The sequence below is a fragment of the Tetrao urogallus genome (genome assembly GCF_951394365.1).
Source record: "Tetrao urogallus genome assembly, chromosome: 17".
NCBI classification, from domain to species: Eukaryota; Metazoa; Chordata; class Aves; order Galliformes; family Phasianidae; genus Tetrao; species Tetrao urogallus.
The window spans coordinates 5,714,837-5,742,052 of NC_136830.1; the positions used below are offsets into that span (position 1 = coordinate 5,714,837).

Consider the following 27,216-nt stretch of genomic DNA (forward strand, 5'->3'; position numbering starts at 1 on the left):
AAATAATAACCAATACATTCAAGTATGGGCATTGAGAAGTAAACAGCATTAGGGGCCAGCGATGTGCTTAATGCTTGAGATGTGCTGCGTGCCATCGATTCTGTGCACAGGCAGAGAGACTTAGGATATGGAAAAAATTGCATGTGAGCCTATAATTAAACCTTTTGATCACAAGCAATATATATACATACATGCAGTATTCAGATTTCAGAATTCAGATGCTTCTTGCCTTTTTTAGTGTTTGAATATGCTACCATAAGTATCATTTTATTGAGTTATCATTAAATTCCACATAATAAGCATGCATTGATGTTCAGTTCCAATAGAGATTTGAAATCCACTGCCTTAAAAAACAGAATACTTAGAAGTGGTGGTACTTTTCACTTTGTGTGCTCTCCACATTTACATCTTTTCTGCCAGAATAAATGACAGATTGTCATTTCGTACCAAAATAGGAACTTTGGGTGGCAGTGTTTATTTAAACAAAAATCAGAGCAATTTCCTATGGAGGACTGTTTTGTTTTTTTTAAATGTACGTCTATATTGCTGCAAAAGTTTTGTGGCTCTTAGTTGTAAGATTTTTTTACTGTTCACTGTGTTTGCGCTGCTTTCTTCTGAGGGAAGGTCTGATATTCTTAACTACAGTTATGTGAGCAATGCAGGTGTTGCTGGCAGACACCAGAAATAGTTCAGAAAACCCACGTTATTTTAATGTTTATTCGTAAAGGCAGAAAAAGATACAAACTGATCCTATTTTGTCTGAGCTCTCCAGCCAAGTGAGAGAACAGTCAGGACTGCTTGCTTCTCCTGTCTTCAGTGACCAAACACTGAAGTGTTCTTTACATGAGAGCATCTGATGGTTCTTTAAAGAAAGCCTTGATATTTAATAGTTCAAGTACATGATGTCCTGAAAAGCTTTGATATTTGTGAAGTATGTGATCTTTGTAGATGGGTGAAGTATGGCGAGGATCAAGGAGAGGTTTTGCTCTCCAAGGAGAGCGATGGATGGTGACAGCAGGGTCAGTTTCTTGGTATTTTGACCAAAGCATCATTGCTGTTATTTATGAAGTTTTTTTCTCCTTTTTGCTGTTCCAGTTCTGTAGTGAAGTGAGACCATATTGGGTGAACATCTGAGAAGTGGGAACATTTTTGGAAATATCCTTTGATTTCTTTGTAATTTTTTTTAAACTGGGAAACAGAAACTATCCAAATATTTTGAGTCTCTAAATAGACACTGGCTGAAGGACGCCGCAGCCTCCAGGTCTCCTGGAGATTTGTGCTGGCCTTTATTCCCCTTCAGCCCGTGCTGTCTCAGCGTTTCTCCAGTGGTCCTTCCAGCTGTCCACAAGCCTTCCTGGAGCAGCTCTTGCTCGTGTTATGTTTGGCTAAAACTGCAGTGCAAGCCCCTTTTGCTCGACTGACCTAGTGGAGAGTGAAAAGCTGGCAGCGTAGATACAGCAGTGTGTGCAAAACGTGGGACTCTGTGCTGCTCCTGCTGAGGAAGACATGGAACAGCACCAGGCAGTGCTCGAGACCCAGCAGTGCTGAGCTGTGCTTTTCACTGCCAGTGGAGATGTGTTCTTTGTCAGAGCCCTGACCCCACGAGCCTTTGTTTAGGCAAATTAGCTTTCCGACTTAAAATGTTATGTTTTTAAGATGAATAAATGAAGGCTTGTAATGTGTCTGTTTAGCAAGGAGTGTTTGCTCCTGTGGTGTGACTGATCTCTTACTTTGCTGTTCCTCTTCAGGAGGTGCATCCCTGGGTGCGAGAGGTCTAAATAATGCGTCCCTGGCAGGTGTTGCAATTCCAGCTAATCACTTTCTTTTAATGTTTCTGTCATGAAAATGATGTATTTAGACAGAAAGTATTTGTGCCTTTTACTCCCTTTGACCAAAGTATTATTTTTCAATGGAGAAGAATTAACCTATGGGAGTGTTTGGTTGATTTAGAATGTTTTATGCAACTTCAGCACGAAGCCCCTATTTGTGGAGTGTGGGCAGGATGAAAGCCCTCCTCAGCCTGGAATCTGCTGCTGCACGAGGATTCCAGGTAGGGAAGATGAACTTTATAACCTCAAGAAAATGAGCAACTATGATGCTTGCTTGGCTGGGATTAGTGTCCTGAGGCTGCAATTGGGATTAACTTTGTAGGTATGAACTTGAGGATGTGAAAGTGTGGCCTCCATGCAAGTCCTCCAGACTTGCTCAGTAGAGGAAAGTTTGTGTGTTTCACTTGCCTGCTTCTCTGGTCCAGCAAACAATGCATATAATCTGATTCTCTGAATGAACCTTTGTTTGGGAAATATTGTTAGTTTTGGCCCTTGCAGAGCTGAGCTTACAGGTCCAGCTCCCCAGCAAAACTGATTGGAGATTAAAAAAGAAACTAAAACCAATTCCTGCAAAAAGTGCTGGGGAGAAGCCAAAGAGTTCCTTTTCTACGTTGCTGAACAGCTTAATCTATTCAGCTACTGTAATATCAAGTCAGATTTTTTTTCTATTGATTAAGAGTCTCTACCATCACTTACTATTAAAAGAAAAATTAGTCTACCTCAAAAGATTGAATGGCCACGTATGGGAAGGAATTGGAAAACAAATGCAGAAGAAGGGAGTTTTAGGATAGGAGTTATCCAGGCAAAAAGGATATTCCAGCACAAAGTTGGTGGGAATCTGTTAACAAACAGAACAAAGTGCACTTCTGTAGTTTGTTCCTATAACTGAATGTACAAGATTCAGGTATGAGAAAACGTTTGCTTTCATCTATATGACGTAAGATACATATCGTCTGTATGAGAAGCTATTCCTGCAAGTCTGTGGTGGCTGCATGTCGGTACCTTTGCTGTGTTTGCTGAGAATGTATATTTGGGCAGCAGGGTCAGGCCTGTGGAATCTGAGCCTGGCGCTCAGAGGTTTATGTTTGAATTCCACTTAGGATAGATCTAGGCCAGGTGCTGCTATGTGAGTGCAGAACTAAAAAATAACTTCTGTGCTGCAGTCAGCACTAGCAACAGCTTTTCCTTGTCCCTAAATGCCAAAATAAGTGAAAGAGGGTGGGAATGAAGCTTGCACGTGCAGAACATAGCGGTCTGTCAAAAATCTGTCCCACTTCTAACTCTCATTCACACACTTTGTAGCTGTGAGCATTCAGTCTTACTGTTTGTCTCCTTGTTTTTAAGCAAGAGATCATGCAGTGCTTTTCCTCTCTCACAGGGTGTTTTTCAGATCTCTTGTGCAGTATTTAGTGCACTATAATTGCAAAATAACGTGCCAGCTGGAGCTCCTCTGTTAGCAGCATTTGTGTGTCATGGTGTGCAGTACAAACTTAATTTTTCTCTGGATGGGGAAGGGGGATTTTTCAAACTGGTGTTGGAGGCAAAGTTTTCCCTAGTGACTTCTATGGGGAACAAAAAAGTTGGAAACGTAGTGATGTACCACAGTTGTGATGGTTTCAGAGGTAGATCAAAACTAGGGAACTGCAGGTTGAGTTAGAAACAACCAAGAAGTTTCTGCTATACTGTCCTGTGCAGTTTTAGTTTAATGCTTATGCAAGGCATCTATTAATTGTCTAGATAAGCTGTCCAGAGCAGCCTCCAGCAGATCAGTCGTTCTGTGCCTTTAAAGTCCTCTTTGTAGAAACCAATGTTTCCTGAAATAATGATTTTCTCGTTAGTACTAGGAAAAAACAACCACGACAACCCAATCTCGTCTGGTTTTGTACAAGGAAGTCACATATTTCTCCAGCACTGCTTGCATGAGCCAGCACATCCTGTGTGCTGCTGGCACACAGTCCTTTTCTGTCCAAATGTGGAGGGTGGTGGTGTCACATGGCTTGATGTTGTCCAAAGTCCATCTTAAAACTCTCTGGTTTCAGGGAGGAGAACAGGGGATTCTTCTGTTGTAAGTCGTTTTACGGTGTCAGAGCGTGATCGTGTTACTACTGATGTCACCAGGAGTTTTTCCACTGCCTTTAGAGGAGCTGGATTGAATGGTTTATCAGTGTTTTAATTACAAAGGGCTACTGGCTTGATTCTGAAGTCATCCTAACAGCTTTGAATGGCATCTCATGTGCCCCGTACCTGTTAAGGAAGAAGGTTACTCATTTGTATTGTCCCTGCTGGGTCAAAATCGTCACTAAAGTGCCCTATAAGATCACTCACTAACTCATTAACTGATCTGTTAGATAATATTTGTGAACTATACACTTAAAATTGTGTTCATTGCTAATCATCAGCAGAAGGCGTCCCTGTAACATACGGTCAGGGAAAAGGCCTCCATGGGTACTGCTTGCCTATGTATGCCAGGAGTGCTTTATTCTGGATGTTATTAATTTAAACCAAAACGCTGAGGTTCTTAGGGGTAGAGCTTTGACTAGAAATAGGTATTGTCAGGGCAAAAGTCTGCTTTGTAGAGCGTTAGAATACCCACCTTCTCCTAGGTTACTTCTTAATTTCTTGTAGAAAAAGTTAAAAATCAAATGTGTTTGTGTTTAAGGAGATCAGGTCACGCCCTCACTACAGGCATCTGTTTCTTGCATCTTGCTGCGACTCTTGTGACGTTTGAGGGTTTTCCGTTGCTTTTAGAACACAGCTGTTCTTCCTGGAACTTCAAAAATGTGTGGAGCTGTGTGTTCTGCTGACAGATCAGGTGTGTATGTGCCTGCTTGGATCTCTGCTGCCTCAGAAAGGTCCTGAGCTGGGACAAACTATCAAAAATCTTGGGAATGGGCTCTGGCCTTTCTTGGTGTGTCCAGAACTTGCAGGTGAGCTGCAGCACAGGGAAGCGGCTGCCTCGTTTCTCTTCTGAGAGCTGTGGCTCCTCTGAAGCTCATGGGGGCTGCTGTGTCCTACGGTGCTTCCAGCTCTGGTGGCTCTGCAGCTGCAGCTTTTGCAGTTGGCTTATGGTTGAAGGTGTTTGGTTTTGGGAGATGGAGATCTCTACATGAGAGTTCTGAATTCCTGAAATGTGTTGTGCATTATCCGTCGAGCCGTTTTCACTCACTTGGAGTTTGGCAATGGTAAAGATAGCAGTCTCATACTTCAGCATTGCTTGTGTGAGCCAGCATGTCCTGCGCAGTGCAGGCGGTGCAGCTGGCAGCGAGGCAGCAGTGAGAGCTGTGTTCCCTGCCTCCCCCAGCTCTTGCCTATGGCGGGATGTAGCTGTCACAGCCTGTGCCTTCTCAGGGATGCTTCCCTCCTTTGCAGCCAGCACTCCTGGGGAGCTGCAGCAGCGGTTGTAGGAAGAACGAGGTTTGGGAAAGTGTGCTCCCAGGTATGTTGGGAATGTGCAGCTGGTCAGCAAGCTCTTCTGTGTCCTTGAAGGAGTTGTGGTGGTCGAGCAGCTGGGGAGCTGGCAGCAACAGCAGATAGCGGTTATCTGGGGAGATGAATTTGTTTTCTTTGTTTCGCTTTGCTTTGCTTCTTTAAAACCTGGAGGTGGGTTTCAGTTAGGCTGCTGCTTTCAGTCGCAGTGTTGTTCCAAGTAATTGAATTTGGACTAGTATCTAAATATTGTTGTCAGCTTCATGCTGTTTTCTCTCGTTAAGGGTAGAGGCGTTTCACTTATGACCTCAAGCTGGGTTTGTACTTTGCTCCCATGGGAACTAAAAATAATAATTATTTTGAGAATAGGTTCTTAATCACTTCCTTCTTTTGATGCTCTACTTTTTGTTTAGTATTTTGGAAGAATGTAATAGAGAACATTTTAAACTATTTGTGTTTAAATTCCAGTTTTAATTGGCTCCTTGAAGATGTAATGATCTCTTGTATATTCTTCGCAGTTCCTTTCAGGGATTTTCCTTTTTTTATTATTCTAAAGAAAAGCGTTTGTTCTTGTTTTGCTGAATGAACATTACTAGTTTTGTTGCTTTGGCAGACTGTCCAGACACAGGCAGCAACTGAGATGAACATTGAGTTGACAGACTTCTTAGTCAAAGGCATGTGGGCATTTTGTCAGTGTTAGTGATGTGTCAGCGTGTTAATGACTTACTTCTGAACTGTAAATGCGCACATGAGAAATGGAGAAGCCGTGTCTTAACCTGGATTTGAAAGAAATGGTGAGCAAGAGACTTGAAGATTTTGGGATGGAGCTGGTTGTGCAGGGAAGGTGGTGAGACAGCTTGCGGAGATGGGAGGCACATTCAACAAGAAGAGCAACAGCAGACTTGCAGAAAGCTTGCAAACAGAATGAGATGATGTATGTGGGGTTCTGAATGAATGGATGGATCCAATGTCTGCCCCAAACTCGCAGATCACAGAAAATGAGAGGGGGAACCTGGGAGAGGGGCAGCACATGTACTTTAATTTGTGTTTTGAATGTACTACATTAGGACTATTTCCTACTTCCTCTGATCTGTCAATAGCATGGATTAATGATTCATGAAGGTGTTGTAAGGGCTGGGAAGTTGGTGTTTGTTGTGTTTACATGTTGCTTCTTCCTTTTTCCTCTCCCCCAACCCTAAGGCTATTCATATGTCAGGTATTTCTCTTTCTAGTCTTCCCCTTCTTTGGAGAAATGTTACTATTTCTAGGCTGATGGTGAATCTGTGTGCCAGCTTGCTCAGCTGTGTTTATCAGCACTATGGAGGTGGTGGGTGGTGGTTTCTCTTGGTCCGAAACTGGTATTTCATTCATTCTTTCCAGTATTACCATTCCAGAAAATCAGATGGAACTGCAGGAATGAACTTGTGTTGACTTCATCCAGCTCCCTGGCAAAATCCAAGCCAGATAAAACTATAATACAGCCAAACCTGCAAGATTTTAAGTGCTCTTGTTGTCAGTTAATGGAAGTCATAGGCTGAAATTTGAGAAGACTGAATACTAGCAAGAAGAAAAATGTGTAGGGGTGAAATGAGTTGCAATCCTGAAATGCTTGCAAAACCTGTTGTGACAGTTGTTAGCAGGCAGATAAGAATATGAAGAAGTCTTGAAAACCGCTCTCTGGTGTGTAGATCAGTAAGCACTGGACAGTGTAAGGCAAAAGTTGTCAATCATGGTTGCTTCTACGTCTTCCTGTTGGCAGTTTTAGGGGAACACCTCGTTCTGTAGCTGCAGCAAGAGAAAAACTGAAATCAGAATGATTTTGCTTTCTGTTTTGTTTTAGTGGGAAGCTAGTGTCTCCAAAATGGAAAAATTTTAAAGGCTTGAAGCTTCAGTGGAGAGATAAAATCCGTCTCAATAACGCCATCTGGAGGGCATGGTACATGCAATGTAAGTATTAAACTGGGCTGTCGGTTGCTATAAAATATTTTCAGAGTGACACATGCAAGAAGCAAGAAAGATCTGAAATTACTGCTTAATGAAAAGCTCAGGAATCTGCTGGAGGTTGCGATGTGTGGACAGCTGTTGTGGCTCCATCTTTGGATCAGTGCTCTCAGGGATTTCCATGCAGAGGAAGCACTGCCTGAAATTTCTTCATTTCCTGTTGACTGTCGGGGGGGAGCCCCAGCAATATTTTTTTTCCCCCACACATTTCTGTTGTGGTAACAGGGCTCCCTGTAGAGCCCACACTTCTTGAGCACTCGCATTTTCATTCCTGTTTCAGACCTCGAGAAGCGCAAGAATCCAGTGTGCCATTTTGTGACTCCCCTGGATGGCTCTGTTGATGTAGATGAGCATCGTCGGCCAGAGGTATGTACCAGCTGAGATTATACTAAGTTTTCTACTTCGCTAGGTAGGAAAGTAGCTTTGTAGTTCTGTGCTCCATTGTCTTTATTTATTTCGAAGGAGCCATTAACGTGAAGAAAGTGTGTTGTCGAACCCATGTTTCATAGTTTTGTCCTGTTGAAGTGATCAGGGAACAGCCAAAAGTCTCTGTTGTGTCTGTGTTCTAGTTTGAATGGTTAAGATTTTGACAGCCACTGCTCTCTTCTGACTATTCAGTGATAGCTGTTTTGGGAACTGAATTTATGTGACCCTATGAGAGTTTTCTGTATCTTCAATTGATGAAGTGTAGTTTCAAGACAAGAGAAAACTTGTTTTAATCTGTCAAGGTAACTTCACAAAAAGAGTGAATGTGTGTTTGTGTACTTTCATTGTCACGCTTCTGCACAAAATGGAAACAAACAGTTGCCCTTTGGCTCCTTGTAGAAGATCAGTGGGGCCATTGATGTGGCAGTAGATGTAGCTCTCTGTACTGTAAAACTCTTGTATAATTTACGATGCTATACCCTTCTCTTGTTTCATCTTCCTCACAATAAACTAGTACTGTCAGATATGCTCTGGGACAACTGGACTGCTGATACATGAGCTCAAACAGAATTAACAAGATTTCTTTCATGTTTTTTCTTCTTGAATACTTGCTTGGAAACTTATTAAACATTCAACCATTATGTGATTCTGTGTAATTCATGGTATGTGTTTGTATCTGTGTTCTCAGGCCATTGCAACGGAAGGAAAGTACTGGAAACGAAGGATTGAAATAGTCATCAGGGAATACCACAAGTGGAGAACATACTTCAAGAAAAGGGTCTGTTCCTTTGCACAGTTTTAATGTAGCTTAGTCAACCAGTATGTTGTTGCTTTTTGAGTTTTGATGTCCCATTTGCTAGCATGTAGTAATACTTAAAGCAGAGATTATGCAAGTCCCACTAAATAAAAAATGATGGTGCAGTGACTAATTGTGTATGACTGGATATTGCAAGTTTTGCAGTTGAGTCTTCTACTGGTATATGTAGGATGTATTCTGACTTTAAGATCTGTTTTGTTCTCCTTTTGCAGTTACAGAAACATAAAGATGAAGATCTGTCGAGTTTGGTCAGGGTGAGTGATACCAGAGAAAAGTGGCTGCACTTACGCTTGTAGAAGCTGCAATAGGTAACAAAGCTGTAACATGCAGTAGCTTGCACAGATTAAAATCTAAACACAAGCATCCTGCTGCAGTCTTAATTAAGGTCAGACAGCTTAATGCTTCTACACCATGAAGAGCAATGTAAGATTTCTAGTTTAAATTGGATAGAGGAGAGGTTGAATCTAAAGTGCTGTGACAGAATAAATGAGAAGCAGCTTTGGATGTGCAGAGAGATCAATCTCCTGGAGAACTGGCATGCTATTTCATCTTGTTACTGAGTCATAACTGGCACTACTTCCTTGCTTGTCTAACTGGATATGAGAGGATGTGTGCAGATACATTGTTGATCTTCCTGCTGTCACAACACTGGCAAATAACGTGCCAGGATCCTAAAAATGGCAAGATATTTAGAAGAACAACAGTACTATAAATTAGCATGAAAACGAAATTTTTGAAAGCCATCAAATCTGTTCTAGGCATATAAAATGATCAGAAGTATTATTCTGGTTTTTTTTCTCTTTTCTTTTTGGAGTTGAACATAAATCTGGATCTGTCCCAGCTTCACAAAACTCAGGTGTTTTGGCAGCGAGCTCCAATGTACCACCATGGTATTTTGGCATTGTTAGTGCTGCATGCTGACTCAGCCACAAGAAGCTATGGTTTGTTTTTTTTTTTTGCTGCAGACTAGAAATAGTTGTCCTTAGTCTGTAATGAAGGAAGAGTAAGTAAAATCCCATGATGTTGTATTTTTGTACTTTACACAAAGTTAGATAAAGTAAATTTCAGATTCAGTTATGCTTCAAGGTAGGAATTATTTGCTTTGAATTTTTGCTACGTTTGTTATTTTAAATCTTTGTGCGAAGTGTAGCTGCAAATACATACATACACTCAATGAAATTAGAAAGTATTGCTGCAGTTATTTGGTGTTATGTATTACTAGTCTGCACCTGTTTTTTGGGCAAAAATTTCTCCCATGCTGTTCTAGCATGTGGGCTAACTTCTGTAGAAGTGTTTTGTTGTTCAAATCTGTGAGCTGAAGTATTATTAGAAGTACCACTGATCTGTTTCAGTCCATTTGAATGGCTCTTAGAGATTTGAAAAGTGACAATCGTTCTTATATTTCTGCAGCTGAATGCTTTAGCATTGTATAGGCAGCCTGACTTTTCTTTTCCGTTGGCAGGATGATGATGTGGTTCTCTGGCAAAAAAGAAGATATAGTAGAGAAACCCCTGTCCCCATGGAGGAGGGCAGCCTCTTGGATGCGGATATGCTTATGTCTGAGTTCACTGACACCCTGTTCTCCACACTGTCTTCCCATCAGTTGGTTTCCTGGCCAAATCCCAGAGAGATAGGTATTTGTTGGCTGTCAGCTGTGTTGATTTTGCAGTGGGAACCTCTAAGAGAAATCTTGTTTGTTGAATTTCTAGTCTTGCTTAAGAAGTTGTATCTTACTTTGATGACAGATTACAATAAGTCAGAGAATGTAGCTATTGAATAGTTTGTAGCTTATTGAATCCCAGTTAATCATCCAAATTTCGTTCCCTGATTGTCTGTTATCAGAGCTGTGCAGTAGTTTTGAAAGAAGGCAGTGCTCCATTTGTTTTGCAGTGTTTTTTTCTGTAAAATTCCTGAACAAGTCTGGCTGTGATGCACGTCTTGGTGTTGTAGCTAAGTGCCATATTCCTACTGTGTGAGTTACTGTTCAAGTGATACAAAGCTGATCTCTCTCTTTCTTGAATTTTCCAGCACACTTAGGAAATGCTGACATGATTCAACCAGGGCTTATTCCTCTCCAGCCAAATTTTGATTTCATGGACACTTTTGAACCTTTTCAGGGTAAGAATTTGATGTATAGTCAATTAATTTCTTAAAAATTGCAGTGATTTAAGAACCAGTGTTAAACAGTTGCAGATATCTACTCTCTTTAGAAAGAAGAGATTTGAGTGAAAGGTAAACAAAACATGGAAGTCAAAAGTGACATCTGTTTGCTGGGCCTCTGTTCAGTCTGTATCAGATCACTGAGTTTTGTGGGACTGCACTGAGAATCAGCTCTTGAGTATCTACATACAGGTGAACTAGGACAGTATGTTAATTTTTTTTGCCCCATCCTCAGCTTGAATGAGAAGTGAGGTCTGTTCTGAAGAGATGAGTTTTTTTCTAGAAGACAACAATGTATTGCTCAGTTAGCTGGATAAAGTAAAAATTTCCTGGTTTCATTCCTTGCTAAATAATACCGCTATTCCTGGAAATTCTAATATTTTATGGTATGGTGCTGGACCATAAATATTAGAAGAAAAAAAGTAACAGGTGACTTCTTGTATTTCAGATTTATTCACACCTAATCGTTCCAGTGCTTATTTCCCTTCTGTGTCTGCTGTCAGTTCAAATACAACAGACAGCAGCAGTCATTCTTCTCAGGTAAGCATTCTCAGCATTTAAAACAGCCTCATTGGGGACATGTATGGCTTAAACATGAGCAAAAAGATTTTTAGCTTGAGGAGATCACATCTGAATCTGTACCTTTTTTTTCTTTTCTGTCAGTCTCCTGTCCTGCCATCAGGTTCACTGCCCAACACACTTCCATCTGGGAACATCAGCGACGGACTGATTGCTTCCTCAGTACCTTCTCCTGTCATTCCTGATGTTGGCACTGACCACTGTGCCAGCATTAGAAGTGGGGGATCTTTCATCCAGCCAGCAGACTTTGCTCCTGACTCGTCTCTGAGTGGGCCACAGACTTTTTTGCCAGTGTTTCAGACACCTTTGCCACTGCTTCAACCTGCAACACAACAGCACCAGTCCCCGTTGCCAGCAGTGCCTCTGAATACTAGCTTAAACTCTCCACCATCTGCTTTTGCAGCACCAGAAACCCAAAAGTTTGGCCTCTGTGAATCTACAGTTATCACCCACACAGCTTCTGCAACGCTGACGCACAATGCCCCTGCCACCACCTTCAGCCAGAGCCAGAACCTTGTCCTGGCAACACAGCAGCCAGGAGCAGGAGTGCCTTGTAACCTGGCTTTCCAGACTACTGTCCTGCAGGGACAGCCCCGGCCCCAGCTGCAGTCCCAACTGACGTTTGCACTCCCCAAAGCTGTTCCCTTGGCTAGTGCTGGGACAAGGCCCAAACAGTCACAAAAAATAGCATCTGCTCCGAAGCCTGAAACAGTGTCCTTAGTGTTAAAGAATGCCTTCATCACCCCAGGTGAGAAAAAACGGTGGGTGACATTCTTTTTTGAGTGGAACTAGCAGGAGGGGAACACATTCTTGTTTTTCTTGGTTTACATAATGGTTAAAAATACAGCTTCCTGAGGGTGTGCGAGGGGTCATCCAAGCTACTGGCATGTGGCTACACTACAGTGGGGTGCTCTGGACTGGGAGAATTGGAAGCAGTTTGGTTGTGTGTGTGCAGAGCTGACTTGTCAAAAAAGTCATGCACGGGGAGGTTTTCAGCCCTGGAATTGTGTCTCCTTTGTAAAATTTCTGCTGGGTTACGTAGGTGCATCAGCGCATGGGTTGACCAGAGCTCTGCGTGACTCTTAGGCTACTAAAACCTTGTTTTTGTTGTTTAATACTGTTCTTAGCTCTCCTTCAAAACATTGTCACACAGTGGTGTGGCAGGGAGACTGTGTAAGATGGGGAATGGCAGGTCTGTCACTGGCTCAGCTGGCTGCCCTGGACAAGTCACTGTGCCTGTTTTTGCGCCATCATGCCCTATAACACTAGGGTGCTGATATATGTGCCTTAGTAACACTTTGAACATATTCTGATGCTCGTCTCAGCCTGCCTGAAACTCTTTGAGGCAGAGTTCAGCTAGGGAGCAGTTGTTGAAGTGGACCACGATGTTGGTTCGAATGGAAGCATGGATATGTGCCCACAGATCATTCCATAAATCATCAGTGTTTATCAGGATTGGGGTGAAGAGAACCAGTTCACCTTGAGTGTGATTTGGAGACATTAGAATTTCACAAGGGCAAGAATAGCGTGTGTGAGCAGAGAAGGTTTTGTTTGTGGTTCTTGTGGGAAAGTTCAAGAGTAGAGCAGGAGAGGCAGCAAACTTTGTCTTGGAATTACTGCACTCTGTTTTCAAACTTGTTCTGGCTGGGATCCAAGTGACCTCAGCTGCCTGGAACGTGCAACAACAATCCAAGAAAAACCCTCCTATGAGGAGTATCCTCAAATAGGCTTTATGAAGTTGTAGGTATGTCAGCCAGGGCTTTTCACTGAGCAGGTGTTCCTGGCAACATTTCTGTCTGTAGTGCTTATTAAGCACAAGCCCATGTGTTTACAGCAGCCAAGATGTTACTTACGTAGTTAAAGCATTGTGAACAACTCTAGCAGTCAGAAAGCCTTTGTTCCTACTATATGCAGCGCATCTTGATTCTTCACCCCTTGTATGCTTTCCCAATACTTCTTCACTTTCTTCTGGACCACCACAACTAATAATTTGGTTTCTCTTGTAGTTTTAAAGCCATTGGTGTTTTTTATTCCTAGCAGTGTGTGTTCAGAGATCACAGTGCTCCTAAATTGCTGGGACACCAAGCTCAGAGGTCAAAGTCAAAACTTTTTGTAAAGACTGAAGCTTTGTTTTTGACAGCAGTGTAGACATCAGTACTTATAATTGAGGTGTCAATGTGTTCAGGACAAACAAATAATCTCATGACTGTAAAGTGAACTGCACTATAATCTCTAGAAAGGGATGTATTTTGCTTACGGTCTTGTGAAATAATGACTTAAAAATAAGATCTCATCAGGCAAACAGTTTTGCATGGGAAAGAATTCTGCTGTCTCCACTTCAATGTAAATATTCTGAGCGAGTGAGCTGAAATAAATACACTGAAATACTGAAATAAATACACAGCCTAGAGGGATATTCAGTAAGTTTGGCTTTAGTTTTCTCAAAAAGCATGCAGAAGCATTGTTTTTGCATGATTCTTCCCTTAGTGATAATGTAGGATAGTTAGTTCTGTGCTCTTTGCAAAACCTATGTCAGCATTAACGTACATCTACACTGGTTGAACTGAGACCCTAACTGCTAGAAAGGAAAAAAAACAAAAAACAGCCCACCTTATCTAGGTCGAGGATTCTAATTCCTGCTGTGGGTGGAAGCTTCCTACAGTGGTGGTGATCTTTGAGATTTTTTTTTAAGCTTTCATTGTGGAGACAGCTGCTGCTATTTACAATTAGCTCTAGCTTTATAACTGTGTAGAGTTCTTGGTCCTTTAACTGTTTCTCTGGAAATTTGATGATTTGTAGTCACGTTTGGTTGTCTCCTATATAGCAGCTGTAAAACCAGGTGGCGAAAGATGTTAGCAGAGTGAAGTGATGAGGAAGAGAATTTAATATATGGACAAGGAAGAACTGGACTCATGGAACTGAGACTATCAGAAAATTGATGGCACTTAATAAGGCAGTGAAAAAGTACAGTATAGGTGCCCATTCCCCCTGTTCAGTGCCCAGTATTGTCATAATTTCATACATAATAATCTTCACCTTCCTTTTTTTTTTTTTGTCTCATTAACTATTCTAACTTAACTGTGTTCTTCAGCTGCCTTTCAGGGACAGTCCAGAGCTGTGATTGTAACTCCCACACCTTTAAAAAGAGAAGGGATTTTGACGCCTACCATGTCTCAGTCTAATGTTGCAATTGCTCCAGCTGGAATTGCCAGAGTAAGGAGAATTTTTTAAATGTTTGGTTTTCTTAAGGTCAGTTTTTGTAAGCTGTTAAAGCCATTGTGAGCTCAAGGGGGCAACTAATCCACCAATTCTCAACTGTTAGCAGCATATGTGTGCAGTCTGCATTATGTTTGCTTATTTTATTTGAAGTACTTTGTGGGCCTGAAAGTACTATCTAGTTTTCACAGCCTCTGTCTCACAACATGATTACAAATTGGAACTCATATCCTACTCCTAGTGGGGATGGTTTCTGCTTTTCATGAATCATGCAGAAGGTAGAAAGAACCTGGGGTACTCGCCTTTCTATTTTTAAGTTGGAAAGTAAAGTTTGAGTGGATTTTCCAGTATGTTCTATACAGAAAGGTGGAACTAGATTTTAGTATGTTGTGCTGTTGCTATGTAATAATACTGCATTAAGTTGTGAAGGGATGCTGGTTTCCTGCCAGAAGTCTGGCTTCAGTGCCTGAAGTTCCCTAAGTATCAGTTTGGTGTCATCAGACTGTTAGTGGTGTATTAATTTGTTACTTTTAGCCAGAGACAAGGTAACAAATACTTCTTTTTCCTTCTCATTTTCTCCTTCTTTCTCTCTCTTTTTCTTTTTTTTCTTTTTTTTTTTTCCCCTTCATGCTGCTCCCAGGCTCCTGGGGTGACAGAGTTCCGCAGTAACATTCTGGTTGGTCCAGCACAGCAAGCGTCAAGTAGCCATCAGAGCCAGTCCACAGTCTCACACCTCTTCTCTACTAATGTAGTCCAGGACGTGCTGGTGAAAGGAGAGCAAATCCCTTCCCACAGTAGCAGTTCACAAGTTCCCTCACCTACACCTAGTAAGTTAGAAATTTGTAAGCATTCTCTCTTCCCTGCATGTGCTGGTGTGTTTCCATTGATTAGGTAAGGTGTAAATGGGCCTTAAAGATTCCAGGATACTTCTTGAAGGAAAAGCTTTTTGGGCCCTCCTGCTCTCCTGCTTCAGTTGCATCCAACTGTTGACAATTTTTTCTTAAACTGATGTGCAGTGTTCCCACAAACTGTGACTTTGTGCTTTCTATAAATGATTGCTATATCAATGAAGATAACTTAGATGTCCGCTGCATTTTAGTTGTGCTCCAAATAGAATCTTCACAGCAGTTGTATTTGCTACAGAATATTGTTTGTTAATGTCTTGTCTTTCTTCTTTTATGAAGGCCGAGACTGTCAGAATTCTGGCCAGGCTTCCCCCTGCACCTCAGAGCAGAGCCCCAGTCCGCAGTCTCCTCAGAACAGCTGCTCAGGAAAACTTGCCACTGATTCTCCAATGGGTGCACTTAAGGTGTGTGTTCTTTCCTTTCAGGTGTTTTTCTTTGCTTTTGTTAGTCACTTTTTTTTCCCTGGTATCTGAGTGGACTGAAGCTGTGCTTCAGGAAAGTGGAATGCTTGTGCTCCATCTGTGCTGCTCTGTTCAATTTAAGATGTTGAACTTTAATCTACTCCATTCCTCAGAGATGCCTCACTAGAGAGGCCAGGCTTAACCATACCTCTGCAGGTCTTTGTGGACGTGACAGCAGGTTCCTGCTCTGGCTCACAGGAGTCTTATGCTGGAACTCATTTTATTTGGTCAGAGGTGTCACGTTTAGTTTTAGTGTCACATTAGGTTAAACTGTGGCTTTTTGCCATTGTCTGTTGGAGCTCTTTGAGTGCAGAACTTCAGCCATTGCTGAAGGATGAGTTCTTGACCTGTTGAGTGAGTTAGCATGTCTCCAGTGATGCTTTTGCAGCTCTACAGAGAAGCAGCTCCAAAAACTCTAGAGTTAGAGCTGTGAAATACTTCAAGAGTCAAATTCCTTTTTTTTTTTTTTCTTTTTCTGAGGAACAGGCTGTTAGGACAGGCCGGTAGTGGGGAAAGTGGCCGCTAGATGGAGCCGTTCTCTTAAAAGAAAAGGCGCTGCGGTGTGGCGGGCGTTAGGGCTGTTGGTGGCTGTTTGAAGACGTTTGCGTGAGCAGGAGTTGCTTTGCATGCGTGCTGACAGTAATTCTTCTGAAAGATGAGAGAGGAAGTGTTGCTTCCTTGTTTCTAGATGTACTCTCCTTGCTCCTCAGCATTCTTAGTTAAGCTAAACAGTTCTGTATTGCTTGGTCACGTTTTTTTTCAGGTTGGCAAAACTTGGAGGGCATTGGAAATCTGTGCTGTATTTTCTTGCGCTTTCTGTGGTTTTGGGCAGTGACTTAACTACTTCACTACACTGCTTTCCTCACTTGTGAATTGGGGTGATCATGGGCTGTCCTTGGAGAGCCTTGTTCTGCAGAAAGCACATTCTCAAGGAGAAAATTCCTTACTTTCTCTTAAGTGTTTTGCTGGAAGCAACTTCAAGATTACTAATGCTACAAAGGAAAATGTTAATTCCTGACAGTCTTTGTCCTCAGGGTATGCTAGAATTGTGGACTTTTTTTTTTTTTTTTTTTTTTTAATCAGAAAATCTATTGATGTTAATTGACATTCTGTGCATGTATTAGGCTTAAAAAAAAAAAAAAAAAAAAAAAAAAAAAAAAAAGAATCATTCAGACTTAAAGACTTCAACAAAATCCTAACTAACTATGTGCCTAAAATACAGAATTTGACATCAGGGAAAAAAAAAATACATTTAAGAGTCTTAAAAAGAAATTTTTATTTTGAAGGAAATTCTACAAGGTTTAGAATTGAATTTAATACTTCATATGTTTCTTTCTAATCACTTAAACCACTTGCAAGTTTACAATCCTATGGCTTGGCCATAGGACAAGAATGCTGCAGAATTCATAGACAATGAATGCTGCAGTTCAACAAAAATGACACTGTGGACTTGAATAGCAGAAATAATTGTAGCAGTAAAACAGTAAAGGCAAACAGCATAATTTTATTTACACAGACTCAAAGAATGAAGCGTATCTCATCAGAACAGAAACGAAGGTTTAATATCAGGATTGGCTGCAGTACCCTGAACAGCTTGGTTTCAGTGAACTCCAAGTCGGTAAGTAACTTGGCAGCTTTAATGGTTTAATAGGGAGTTAAAGAAAGCCATTCTGAAAAAGAATCATCTCTCCACTGTTGACTGACTGTGCCAGTTAGTCAGTGAAGATGGTTAAAATGAGATCCTTGGAAAGGGAAGGATGATAAATTCATGGCTTACGGTTGAGGTGAGAGAGCCCTGTAGATGTTGCATGTGTTGATGCAGTTTCAAATGTTGATCAAGTCCTCTCTGATGAGAGACTGTGGCTTTAAAGCCAACAGGGAAAAAGTAAAACTGATTTTTACAATTCTTGTTGCTAGAACCCCAGCAATGAAGATTTTGTCACATTTACAGAATAGAATAACTACATTTACTGTTAGGTCACCTTTACTTCTGATGTACTGCCTTTTTATACCCGTTCTGGAGGGATTCTGGTCCCCAGAACTGGACTCAAAAAGCTGTATCCAGTCAGTACTGTGAGCTTGCTCTGCCTGAATGATGAGCCAGCCAGAAGCCAGGTGTAGATGCTGTTGGTAAGATGTTGAGCCTGGCAAAATATACCTTGACAACTGACCTGAGCTAATAAACACTCCTTTGAACAGTTTGTTAGCAGAGGCTTTGTGCTGTGTTAACTACAGCTAAGAGCATGGCAGAGCAGTGCTGTACAACTGCAATTACTATTCACAAGTGTCCAAAAATGTCCACTGAAATTTCTGAAACTTAGTACACGTGCTGGTCTGTTACTTCCTGAGTGCAGTTAGTAGTCTGACCATTTTAGGCTACTTTGAAAACCCCTATTGGACTCCTGACATCTGATATCAACCATCTGCCTTCAAGAATTTGCCCTTTACCCCACATGTTCTTCACATGTTCTCAGCCTTTCACATGTTCTCATTTTTTCCCTGTCACTTGTTTTTTGCACATAGATTTACAGAGGAAAAAAATCCCTTCTCATTGTCATGCTTAAGATCTTACTCTGATGATGATGCTTAATCTTAATTCACTAAAAACTAAACTAAAATCATTAAAACACAAGTTTCTCTGCAGTGCAGCTTTTTAAACATCCTTAAATACCACTGCCTCATGAAACGTGGAGAATATGAAAACTGATTGTCATCACATGGATGTGTCTACCTTGTTTTTTTTATTTTCTATGTTTAGGCTATAAATTATCAGAATCTCACTGCTTGTTTTTATAGCCTATTTGAAAGGTAGTGATTTTTTTTGATTATTTGACTTTAGTGAAATGTTTACTTCTGAAGTACAGGTTTTTAATTGCTTCCTCAGAACTGAAAGTGTATTTTAAAAACATCTGTGACATTATTTGTCTCTGGTGGTAGCTAGGCCATTTTACTTCTGTTTGAACAACTTCAAGCTTTCCAGACTAAGTTGTCAGCCAGGAACAATGCTTCTAACAGCACAAAAAATTTTTCAGCAGGTGCAGCACATCCTTCAGTACTGCCAGCATTTCTAGAAGGTTGATAATGAAATAAACACTTTGAATATATTGCTTTCAACAGAATAGAAAAGATGTGATTTGGGAAAGAAAACAACCTCTGCAGCCATTTTCTCTGTATTAGTGTGCAGATGGGAGTCAGGTCAATGAAGAGTTCAGTATTAAGTGTTCCTGTGTACCTATGTGTGCTTTGGCAGGATGAAGGAAATTTAAAAGGTGCTGAAGTGCTTTTCTGGGTGTTACCGCAGGTTAGAAGCAAATTCTTCATCCATCTAGCTTTGTTCCAGAAAGTGAGCTCTATGTTTGTGTTTGGTCTAGATCAGCCATGCAATCACTCTCCAGAAAACAGTAGAATATATCGCTAAACTACAGCAGGAAAGAACACAGATGCAAGAGGAAACCAGGCGCCTTCGGGAAGAAATCGAGGAGCTAAACGCTGCCATCATGTGAGATTCTGGGAGATTTCTGTCATGGAGCAGAGCAGCTTGAATGTTGCTTTGGCTAACAACAGGGGATGTTTGCCTCAGGTGTCGTGCCAAACAACAGATGGGTATTGAACAGAAGTGCTACCAACTTCCAAACAAAAAGCAAAGTTGTTCTGGGATGGGCATTGGTAGCAAATCTTGTGGATTTTCAGCAAGCTCTGAGCATGAATGCACAACAGTGGCAGCATCAGAAAAGATGCGTTAGATCAGTTAGAAGAATTCTGAGAAGCCAGTGATGATTCTTTAAAAAAATTAGGCTCACTGGGGGATAAAACGCTCCTATTCTTCATGATGGCTTTGCTGCAGTTTTCTTTCCTCATGCACTCAGTTTATACTGGAAGTGACGTGGTTGGTTATGTAGGACTTGGAATCATGGAGCATGCCACTGACTGAATGTAACTGATAAATCAGTTCACCCTCCTGGTGTCCCTGTTTCCTCTGTTGGTTTACAATAGTTAAGTGCTATTGAAAAGCATGCTGAGAACCCCAGTGAGTTTTCTTCCACATACAAAAGTGTTAGGCTTAGGCATTATGTTAGACTTATCAGTAAATCAAAATCTTTCTTTTTCTTAAAAAAAAAAAAAAAAAAAGAAAAAGAAAAAGAAAGAAAAAGTATGATAATTTCTGTTTGGTTTTATTTTAAATTGATCTGTTTCTTAAGAATCTTCGTAACATTTCATTCTGTAACACTGTCTAGGAGTTAGTCTGTAAATTTTAACTTGACTCCTAATGTTTCTTTTTTCTGAATGGATCCCAAAAAGTACTTTGTTCTGTATACTCTGCTTTCAGTTATGTTGCTTATAAAAAGGAGTCTGTGGCAGCTTGAAAAACTGCTTTGCTGCATGAATATAAACACGATTGGAAAACTGTGTATCTCTGGCTGTAACAAACAAACTCAGGGTAGGGGGTCCTGCAGAGGGAAACCACCTCAGTTTGAGATACTGGGGTTGCACACGTTTCTATTGCTGTAATTTAGTCTGTAAAAGAAGTTTGTCATTCCTGGTGGAGATTCTGACCTCAGAGCATCTTCTTTTCAGTTCTTGCCAACAGCGACTCCCTGCTACCGGTGTTCCAGTAACACGGCAGAGGTTTGACCACATAAGGTGTATGTTTGATGAGTACGTGAGAAATAATACCCTCCAGAACTGGAAGTTCTGGATTGTATCCTTTCATATTGACCTGCTGAACCTGAGGTTTGGTACTAACGTATTTTGAAGTACTAGCTTGGATTCTATGATTTCAGCCAAGTTGTTTAAAGTAATGCATGTCTAGAGCTTTCATTCACGTCTGTGTATGGAAATACTTCATATGTTGTTGTGAGGCAGAATTTGTTCACTTTAAAGTAGTTGGAGGTGACTTGAAAGAAATGTGGTATGAAGTCATTAGGTGGTTATACTCCAAGAAATGTGCAATTAAATGTTTCTCTAGAGTAGCTTTTTCTCACTTTTTGCAAAGAATTATTGAGAACTGCAAAAATTGTTTAAAAAAAAGAAAAAAATTATTATAGTCAGTTACTGAAACTGTTGTGGCAGTTTTGAAAACTTGCAATTTTTCCCTTTTTTTCCCCCCTAGATTTCTTTGTCTTTCATTATGACAGTGAATCAACTTAGTTTCTCTTTACTTCTCCAGTGCCAGCAGCTCATTTACAGATGAATGATAATGCAAGAGGTGTATTTCCACAAGCAGGGAACAGAACCAGGATAGCTAATCCAAATGTACTAGTTTGCATCAAATATGATTAGCTGGAGTCAGTGCAGGGATGCTAGTAATTAGCGAGCGGAAGTGTAGTTATTAATGAGCAGAAGCATTAACCTTCCTTCTCCACATTAAGCCTCTGTATGTTTGTATTAATATGTATTCTGTGTTTTTGTACTCAGACGGTTATCCTTCCTGGCAACTTAGATGGTCAGAGTATATAAGACCGTGCTTTGTGCATGCATCAAGAACAGCACTGTTAATACTTTCAGAATGTGAAAATGCTTTATTTTTTGACGTTTGGTTTATGTTATTCCCAGAAAGCCAAATTCTCCTGTTTAGCATCCTTTTAGCTAACAGTTCTTAGCAAGATCTCTCTGCAGTCACTTGGTGCAGTAATAGCACTAACTCTGAAGCAGTTTCAGGTGAGTTATAAAAATTCACTTTATTAAAAAATCAGCAGAATTTTAACATAACAACGAAAACTGTAGTTAAGCTTATAGTATCAAATGCCACTGTAGTTGGTGAAATGGAAGGTTGACAGGCTAAGTAGTCTTTCCCAGCTTTACCTTGTAGCTGTGAGGGGACAGTTGGCCAACAACTGGATAGAAACCTCAGCCACTGCTGACGTATTTCTGAATGTCATGCACTAAAAAGTTAGAAGATTGAGAGGTGAGTGGTGGTAACTTCTTTTTAAATCTCCTTGTGAAATGAGTGTAAGAGAGAGAAGTTTCTTTGCAAGTATGAGAATATATGGTTTCTGTTGCATATGAGAGGGAAATGAGTTATCTGTTCTTGGGCTACTGGAGATAACCCAGGGGTGAAGTACTTACGAATAGTAGAATATCAGCAGAAGAATACACAGTCAGTCTGTACGAGTCCATAACCACATGTAAATCCCCTGGAGTATTCCAGGCAGTTGCTGGGCCTACCTTGATTGTTAGCCACAGCGATGAAGATAGGAGTGTATGACAAAGTGGAGATCAGTTTGGCCACATTCTCACACATTGCTGACTGTAGTCTGAAAATCCCTTCTGGGATAACAGGGTAAAATCACAGATTCTGAGCCTTCAAATGAGTTTTTAAGAAGCCAGTTCTATGGTAATCGTTTCTAAACTATATTTACTTGGTGAGTTACCACGTCAGTGATACAGGAAACTGTTTTGAGTTCACTATAATGGTGATCATTCCAGGAAGCCCCGCATGAAAGCCCAAGAAACACAGCCAAGAAGGCTTTTGGTGATACTCTGTACACGTTAATACAAAGTGAGAGTTCTGTCTGCTCTTTTACTGCCAGGAATGTTATTGGCAGCTCATGGACCATCCTTGCAAGCAGTAACTACAGAAAGCTAAAGGAAAAACCTGATAGTTCTTAGCGTGCAGCTGGTTTGCAGGAGATAAGGTCAATCTCAGATACAGGAATTTTGAAAAATGAATCAATATTGGTAGAACTAGTAACTGAAGTTCAAATTTTTCCCTGCAGTTTGAGCTGTGTTATTTTTTCCCTTAGAATGTTTTGAGCTTCTCCTTTGCTGTCTCCCTTAACGTTTGATGATTTGCAGTTCAGCATTATTATTAAGCCATTGTTTGAGTCCTTCAATGGAATGGTTTCAACAACGAGCTTTAAAGATCTGAATCAAACTGCAATAGCCTGGTTGGATCAGCACTGTTCCCTCCCTGTTCTGAGGCCAAGTAAGTGAATTTCTATCAAGCAGTAATTCAAGATCATAGTAAATAAGTCCATATGTAATAACTTTTCCTAAGAGTCAGCATATGACAGAAGCATATAATGCTCAGTATATGACTTTCAGTCTCTTTTTACTGTTGCACTGAACAGTGAAAAGAACTTTTGGCTGTGAGGTATTTAATTGCCTGCTTAAGGCTGAACAGAAAAAAGAATTATTGCTGAATACAGATTCCAGAATTTAAACAGTCTCAGTCTGCATTCAGAGTTCAAATATTCAACTTAATTTGGAGTAAAGTCTGACAGTGTGATTTGTCCCATGAAGGAAAAGACTTCTGAAGTTTGTATCTCCCATTAAAATGACCACTGGTTTGGGCCTCGTTTCTTTACCCTTTACCTCTTTAAAAATCAGCAATTGTTTACATTCTCAGTCAGAATTTCCAAAAAGTACCCTTTTCAGTAGGAAGAAATAGGTAGATCTTTATTCTTCTCTGGGCACAGTTCTTACGCATCTTACTTACTGTTACTGTATGTGCAAGTATGCATGTTTCTTAGAAGTATTTTTGTAATTCTGTCATCATAACGGCCTTACAGTATTTGTATGCTGTCCTACATGGAACTGTTTGCAGTAAAACTGGCTTTTTCATACTTCTCTGGCTTTTTTTCTTTTGAATAGTGGTGTTGAGCAGCCTTCGGCAGCTAAGTGTAAGCACCTCAGTTCTGTCAGATCCATCACGCCTGCCAGAGCAAGCCACTGAGGCGGTCAGCAGGACGAATGAAACAGCTGGTGAAACCTAACAACCAAAGACAAGGAGTTATTTGTACAAAGGGTGGAGAACATGCCAGTCTAGCAGCCTGGTGAGTCTCCTTTCAGTTGGTGCACTTTAGAAAGAATTCTCTCCATCATCAAGATGTTGTTGGGAGCATCTGGCTCTGCCTTCAGGATTTGTTGAAGTGTGATGCAACGTTGTTTGTAACGTCTTGATTCCTCTTCAGTGCTGTGCTCTACTCCATTAAGTGAGAACACCAAGCTCAGGTAAATATAGCAGGATTCAATCCTGCAGGCAGCAATATATCTCCATCAATGCAGCATGCATCCGTATGCAACGAACATCTTTCTGGAAAACAGCTTCAAGTGCTAAGTTCTCTTAAGTGTAAATCTTGTACATCAAAGAATGTTCCCTTGGAGGGGAAAAGTACTTTCAGTTTTGGTAAACAAAATATGCTTTTTATTTTGTATTCTAGTGTTGAGTTCCATTTGTTTTACTTGAATAGTAAAAAATTAAAATTGAACAAGATCATTTTAAAAACCAAAGGAGAAGAATAATCTGTCAGTGATGTCAACTTGTGGAAAATACTAGAATTAAAATCTCAGGCTGTGTTTTGTGTATTTTAATTTTAATGAGTGTACCATTGCATATGATCAGCTTCAAAACATGCTTTATTCTGTAGCTAATAAAGTAGTGAATTTTTATTATTTTCCTGATATAGCCATTGCAATAAAGTAATGTGCAGTAAGTGCAAGAAAGCTGTTTTAGCTTACAGATTCTGCAGTCAGGATAGACACATGAATTTCGTATTTGTTTAATCTGTAAGCTGTTTTCTTGCACTCTGCGGAGTTCATCTGCCTTCCTTATAAAACGTGCACGTGTAAAACACATCCATAGATAAATGTCATAGGGCTGCAAAGACAAAACTTCAGTTCTGAGAATTAAGAAGTTGGCTTTTATGTTATCTCAGAAACTGTAGCAAACCATACTAGCTTATAGTCAGTTCTTAGTTTCTTTTGCCTTTTTTGCCTGCTCTTTTTGCCTTCTATTTAAAAAACCTGAAGGACTTAGCCAAGCGTGGTCTGTTTGGGACAGTTATGTTCAATATAAATTTTAAAACTTATAAAGATATGTTTAAAATTAGAAATACTGTACAATGTTTTTCTGTTGCAGACTCCGCAAGTACTGTCCTTTGCTGTAGATAAGCTGAGTCTTGTTACAGTTGAGATAGTCTGTCCATCCTTAGACAACACTGGAATATTCATTCTGGCCAGTTGTTCATAGTTGGCCTGGAATGATCCTGTGACCCACGTATTTCCACTTCTTACTTGATTCTGATATTTTGGAGCTATGCAAAGTTTCCCTGGTACCTCCTCCAAGTAGTTTTCTGACAATTTGAAAAGCAGGCTGTCTGAAGGCATTGGGCAGGCTGTCACAGTGCAAACACGAAGAGTAGCTACTAAATTTGGGTATTACACATACAGAAATTGAGTCAGTAATACTGTGTTGAGCCCAATCCTTCCTGCTTAGTGAGATGAACCGTAAAAAACAGCAGTAGGATTTGGGGATCAGCACTAGGCACAGAGAGCACTGGGTTTTTTTCCTTCTTGTCCTGAGATATTGCAGCTATTGGCTTTCATTGCAGAGTTTTCTTACATGTGAGCAGGACTGTACCAAGAAGAATACATCAAAAGTTAGCCCCAGGGTCTGTTCCCAGAGCAGAGCTACTGTGAGTTGTGGAGTGGAGGAGCTGGAAGGGACTTCCAGGGGTGGTGATTTAATAAAACAGTGTATAAAGACTGTCATAGCAATTAGTGAATCGTTTTTCTAGGGAGGGCCTGTATCCAGGTCTTTCATACATTTTATTTTATCAAATAATATTATTTTGGATGCATCTGGGTAAAATATATTGGAACTAGATGATCTTTAACACAAGCCATTCAATGATTCTATGAGTTATTGTAGAATAATTTTCTAATCAGTACTTTAATCTCCTATTTTTATCACTGTTTGTGAACTCGATTCCAGTGAAGTCACTTAACACTGTGATTTGCTGGGGAGTGTCCCTCAAGTTCTTTACTATCTCACTGAGATGCCTAGATATCTACATGCATATTTGCATATTAAAAATATGTATCCAGTTTTCTAGAAACACTTCATTAGACAAATAGCCCAGGAATAGATCCACTTGTGTTTTTGCTGTACTTTTCAGATGATCGTGTTCTGAGTGACTCCCTTGCATTATTCTCCTGCTTGTCAGGCAGTGATTGTGCCTGATTTTTACCGTTTTTAACCACATCTGCAGTTGTGGTTGCAGTTGTATCAATGATGTCTCAACAAGCAAAGTGAGCAGTGCAGCCATGCCTCAAAGCCCAGGCAAGTATGATGACTTCTAAGCTTAGATGTTAGTGGTTGGAATCTCGCTGAATGAACTGGAAGTCAAAAGGGACCTTAAAGGAGTAGGAAGGGTGGGAAGTATGAGTGAACTGCTGCAGCTTTTACCCATTAATGGTTTTTATGCGGATGGAAAAAACCGTCACAGTCATTGTACTGTGATTTGGTTACAATTGGAGGGGAAATGCTTATTTTAATATTTCTGGAGGAGAAAAAAAGCTCATGTCACTTTGAAAAGACCACAAATCTTAACAAAGTGTAAAGGGAGAAAATCGAGTCAGAGATTGCTTACTTAGGCAAGAGTGTAGGAGGGAGGGAAGGAATAGTGAAAAGATAGTTTCCACGTAGTGCAATTACCAGAAATGATGTGGTAACTCTTTGAAGCAGCGATTCAGTGTATTTTCATCACCCAGTTGTTGCAAATCAGAATTTTTTTCTCTTACCCGTTAGCTTTGTGAGAGGGTTGTGATTTCATTTCATATGGAAACACAGGAGGATAAAGCTATCATGTATCTCATCTCTGCACATTAGAAGTTCTGAGGACTGGTATGAAAAGGAATTGACTACGTATGTATTAATTCTTGCCTAGATTCCTACTTTGTTATGTATTTAAGCTGCTTAGTCTTTCTGCCTTTCTTGATTAAGGACTCTAAATAATATATTTCAGCTTTAACCAAACAAACAAGCAAACAAAAAAACAGCACAAAAAGCCAGAACAGCTCACTGCCACTTTCTTCTCTGATTTAAGCAGTCCTGTGGATCACCAAAGTACATTAAGCAAGCAAAACACACTGTGCCTGTAGTCTACACAGAATTACAGATGATGCATATCTGTCTTCAGGTGGTCGGTTCTGGACTTACAAAGAATTCCTGTATGAGCAAATATGACTCATTCAGTCAAATCCAACATATTTTGCTCGACAAGGGAGTGGCTAGATAAAATATTTCTTGCCTGTGACACATGCAAGGTCAAATTGAGGTTGTCTAGTGGTGCCTTCTGACCTTGAATTATTTAAATTGGTACATTGTAGAGAGTCCCCTCCCTACATGCAAGTTCTAGAGAACTTGTTATCTGATAAACTTGGAAGTATATAAATCTATTAAAAGGAGGAATAAGCAGGAAAAGTCGAGGAGCAAACTGTAAGGAAGAAATTAGTCATAAAGATGGAGACAAGTCCTTGCTTCATCTGGATGCTAATCTCTGCACAGAAACTGGATTCTCAATTAATACCAGTTGATCCAATTGCTGTGTTTTTCCATGCTTTTCTAGACCACCAGGGAAGCCTTTCTTCAAGACAAGCTTACTAGAATGCTA

General features: G+C 40.5%; 1 protein-coding gene across 1 annotated transcript in view; it reads left to right on the forward strand.

Annotated features, from left to right (window-relative positions):
* MLXIP (MLX interacting protein) overlaps window positions 1-23,535 on the forward strand; it is a gene marked incomplete at both ends in the record, with an annotated part of 39,997 nt that extends 16,462 nt beyond the window's left edge. The window contains 16 exons of the mRNA XM_079543815.1: window positions 7,096-7,202; window positions 7,537-7,622; window positions 8,371-8,460; window positions 8,712-8,753; window positions 9,962-10,133; window positions 10,528-10,617; window positions 11,108-11,199; window positions 11,323-11,986; window positions 14,330-14,451; window positions 15,095-15,281; window positions 15,639-15,763; window positions 17,337-17,438; window positions 19,192-19,319; window positions 20,396-20,519; window positions 22,616-22,745; window positions 23,414-23,535. Of these exons, the coding sequence (XP_079399941.1) occupies window positions 7,096-7,202; window positions 7,537-7,622; window positions 8,371-8,460; window positions 8,712-8,753; window positions 9,962-10,133; window positions 10,528-10,617; window positions 11,108-11,199; window positions 11,323-11,986; window positions 14,330-14,451; window positions 15,095-15,281; window positions 15,639-15,763; window positions 17,337-17,438; window positions 19,192-19,319; window positions 20,396-20,519; window positions 22,616-22,745; window positions 23,414-23,535 (2,383 nt within the window). The remainder of the gene's footprint in view (window positions 1-7,095; window positions 7,203-7,536; window positions 7,623-8,370; window positions 8,461-8,711; window positions 8,754-9,961; window positions 10,134-10,527; window positions 10,618-11,107; window positions 11,200-11,322; window positions 11,987-14,329; window positions 14,452-15,094; window positions 15,282-15,638; window positions 15,764-17,336; window positions 17,439-19,191; window positions 19,320-20,395; window positions 20,520-22,615; window positions 22,746-23,413) is intronic.
* Window positions 23,536-27,216: the final 3,681 nt, after the last annotated feature.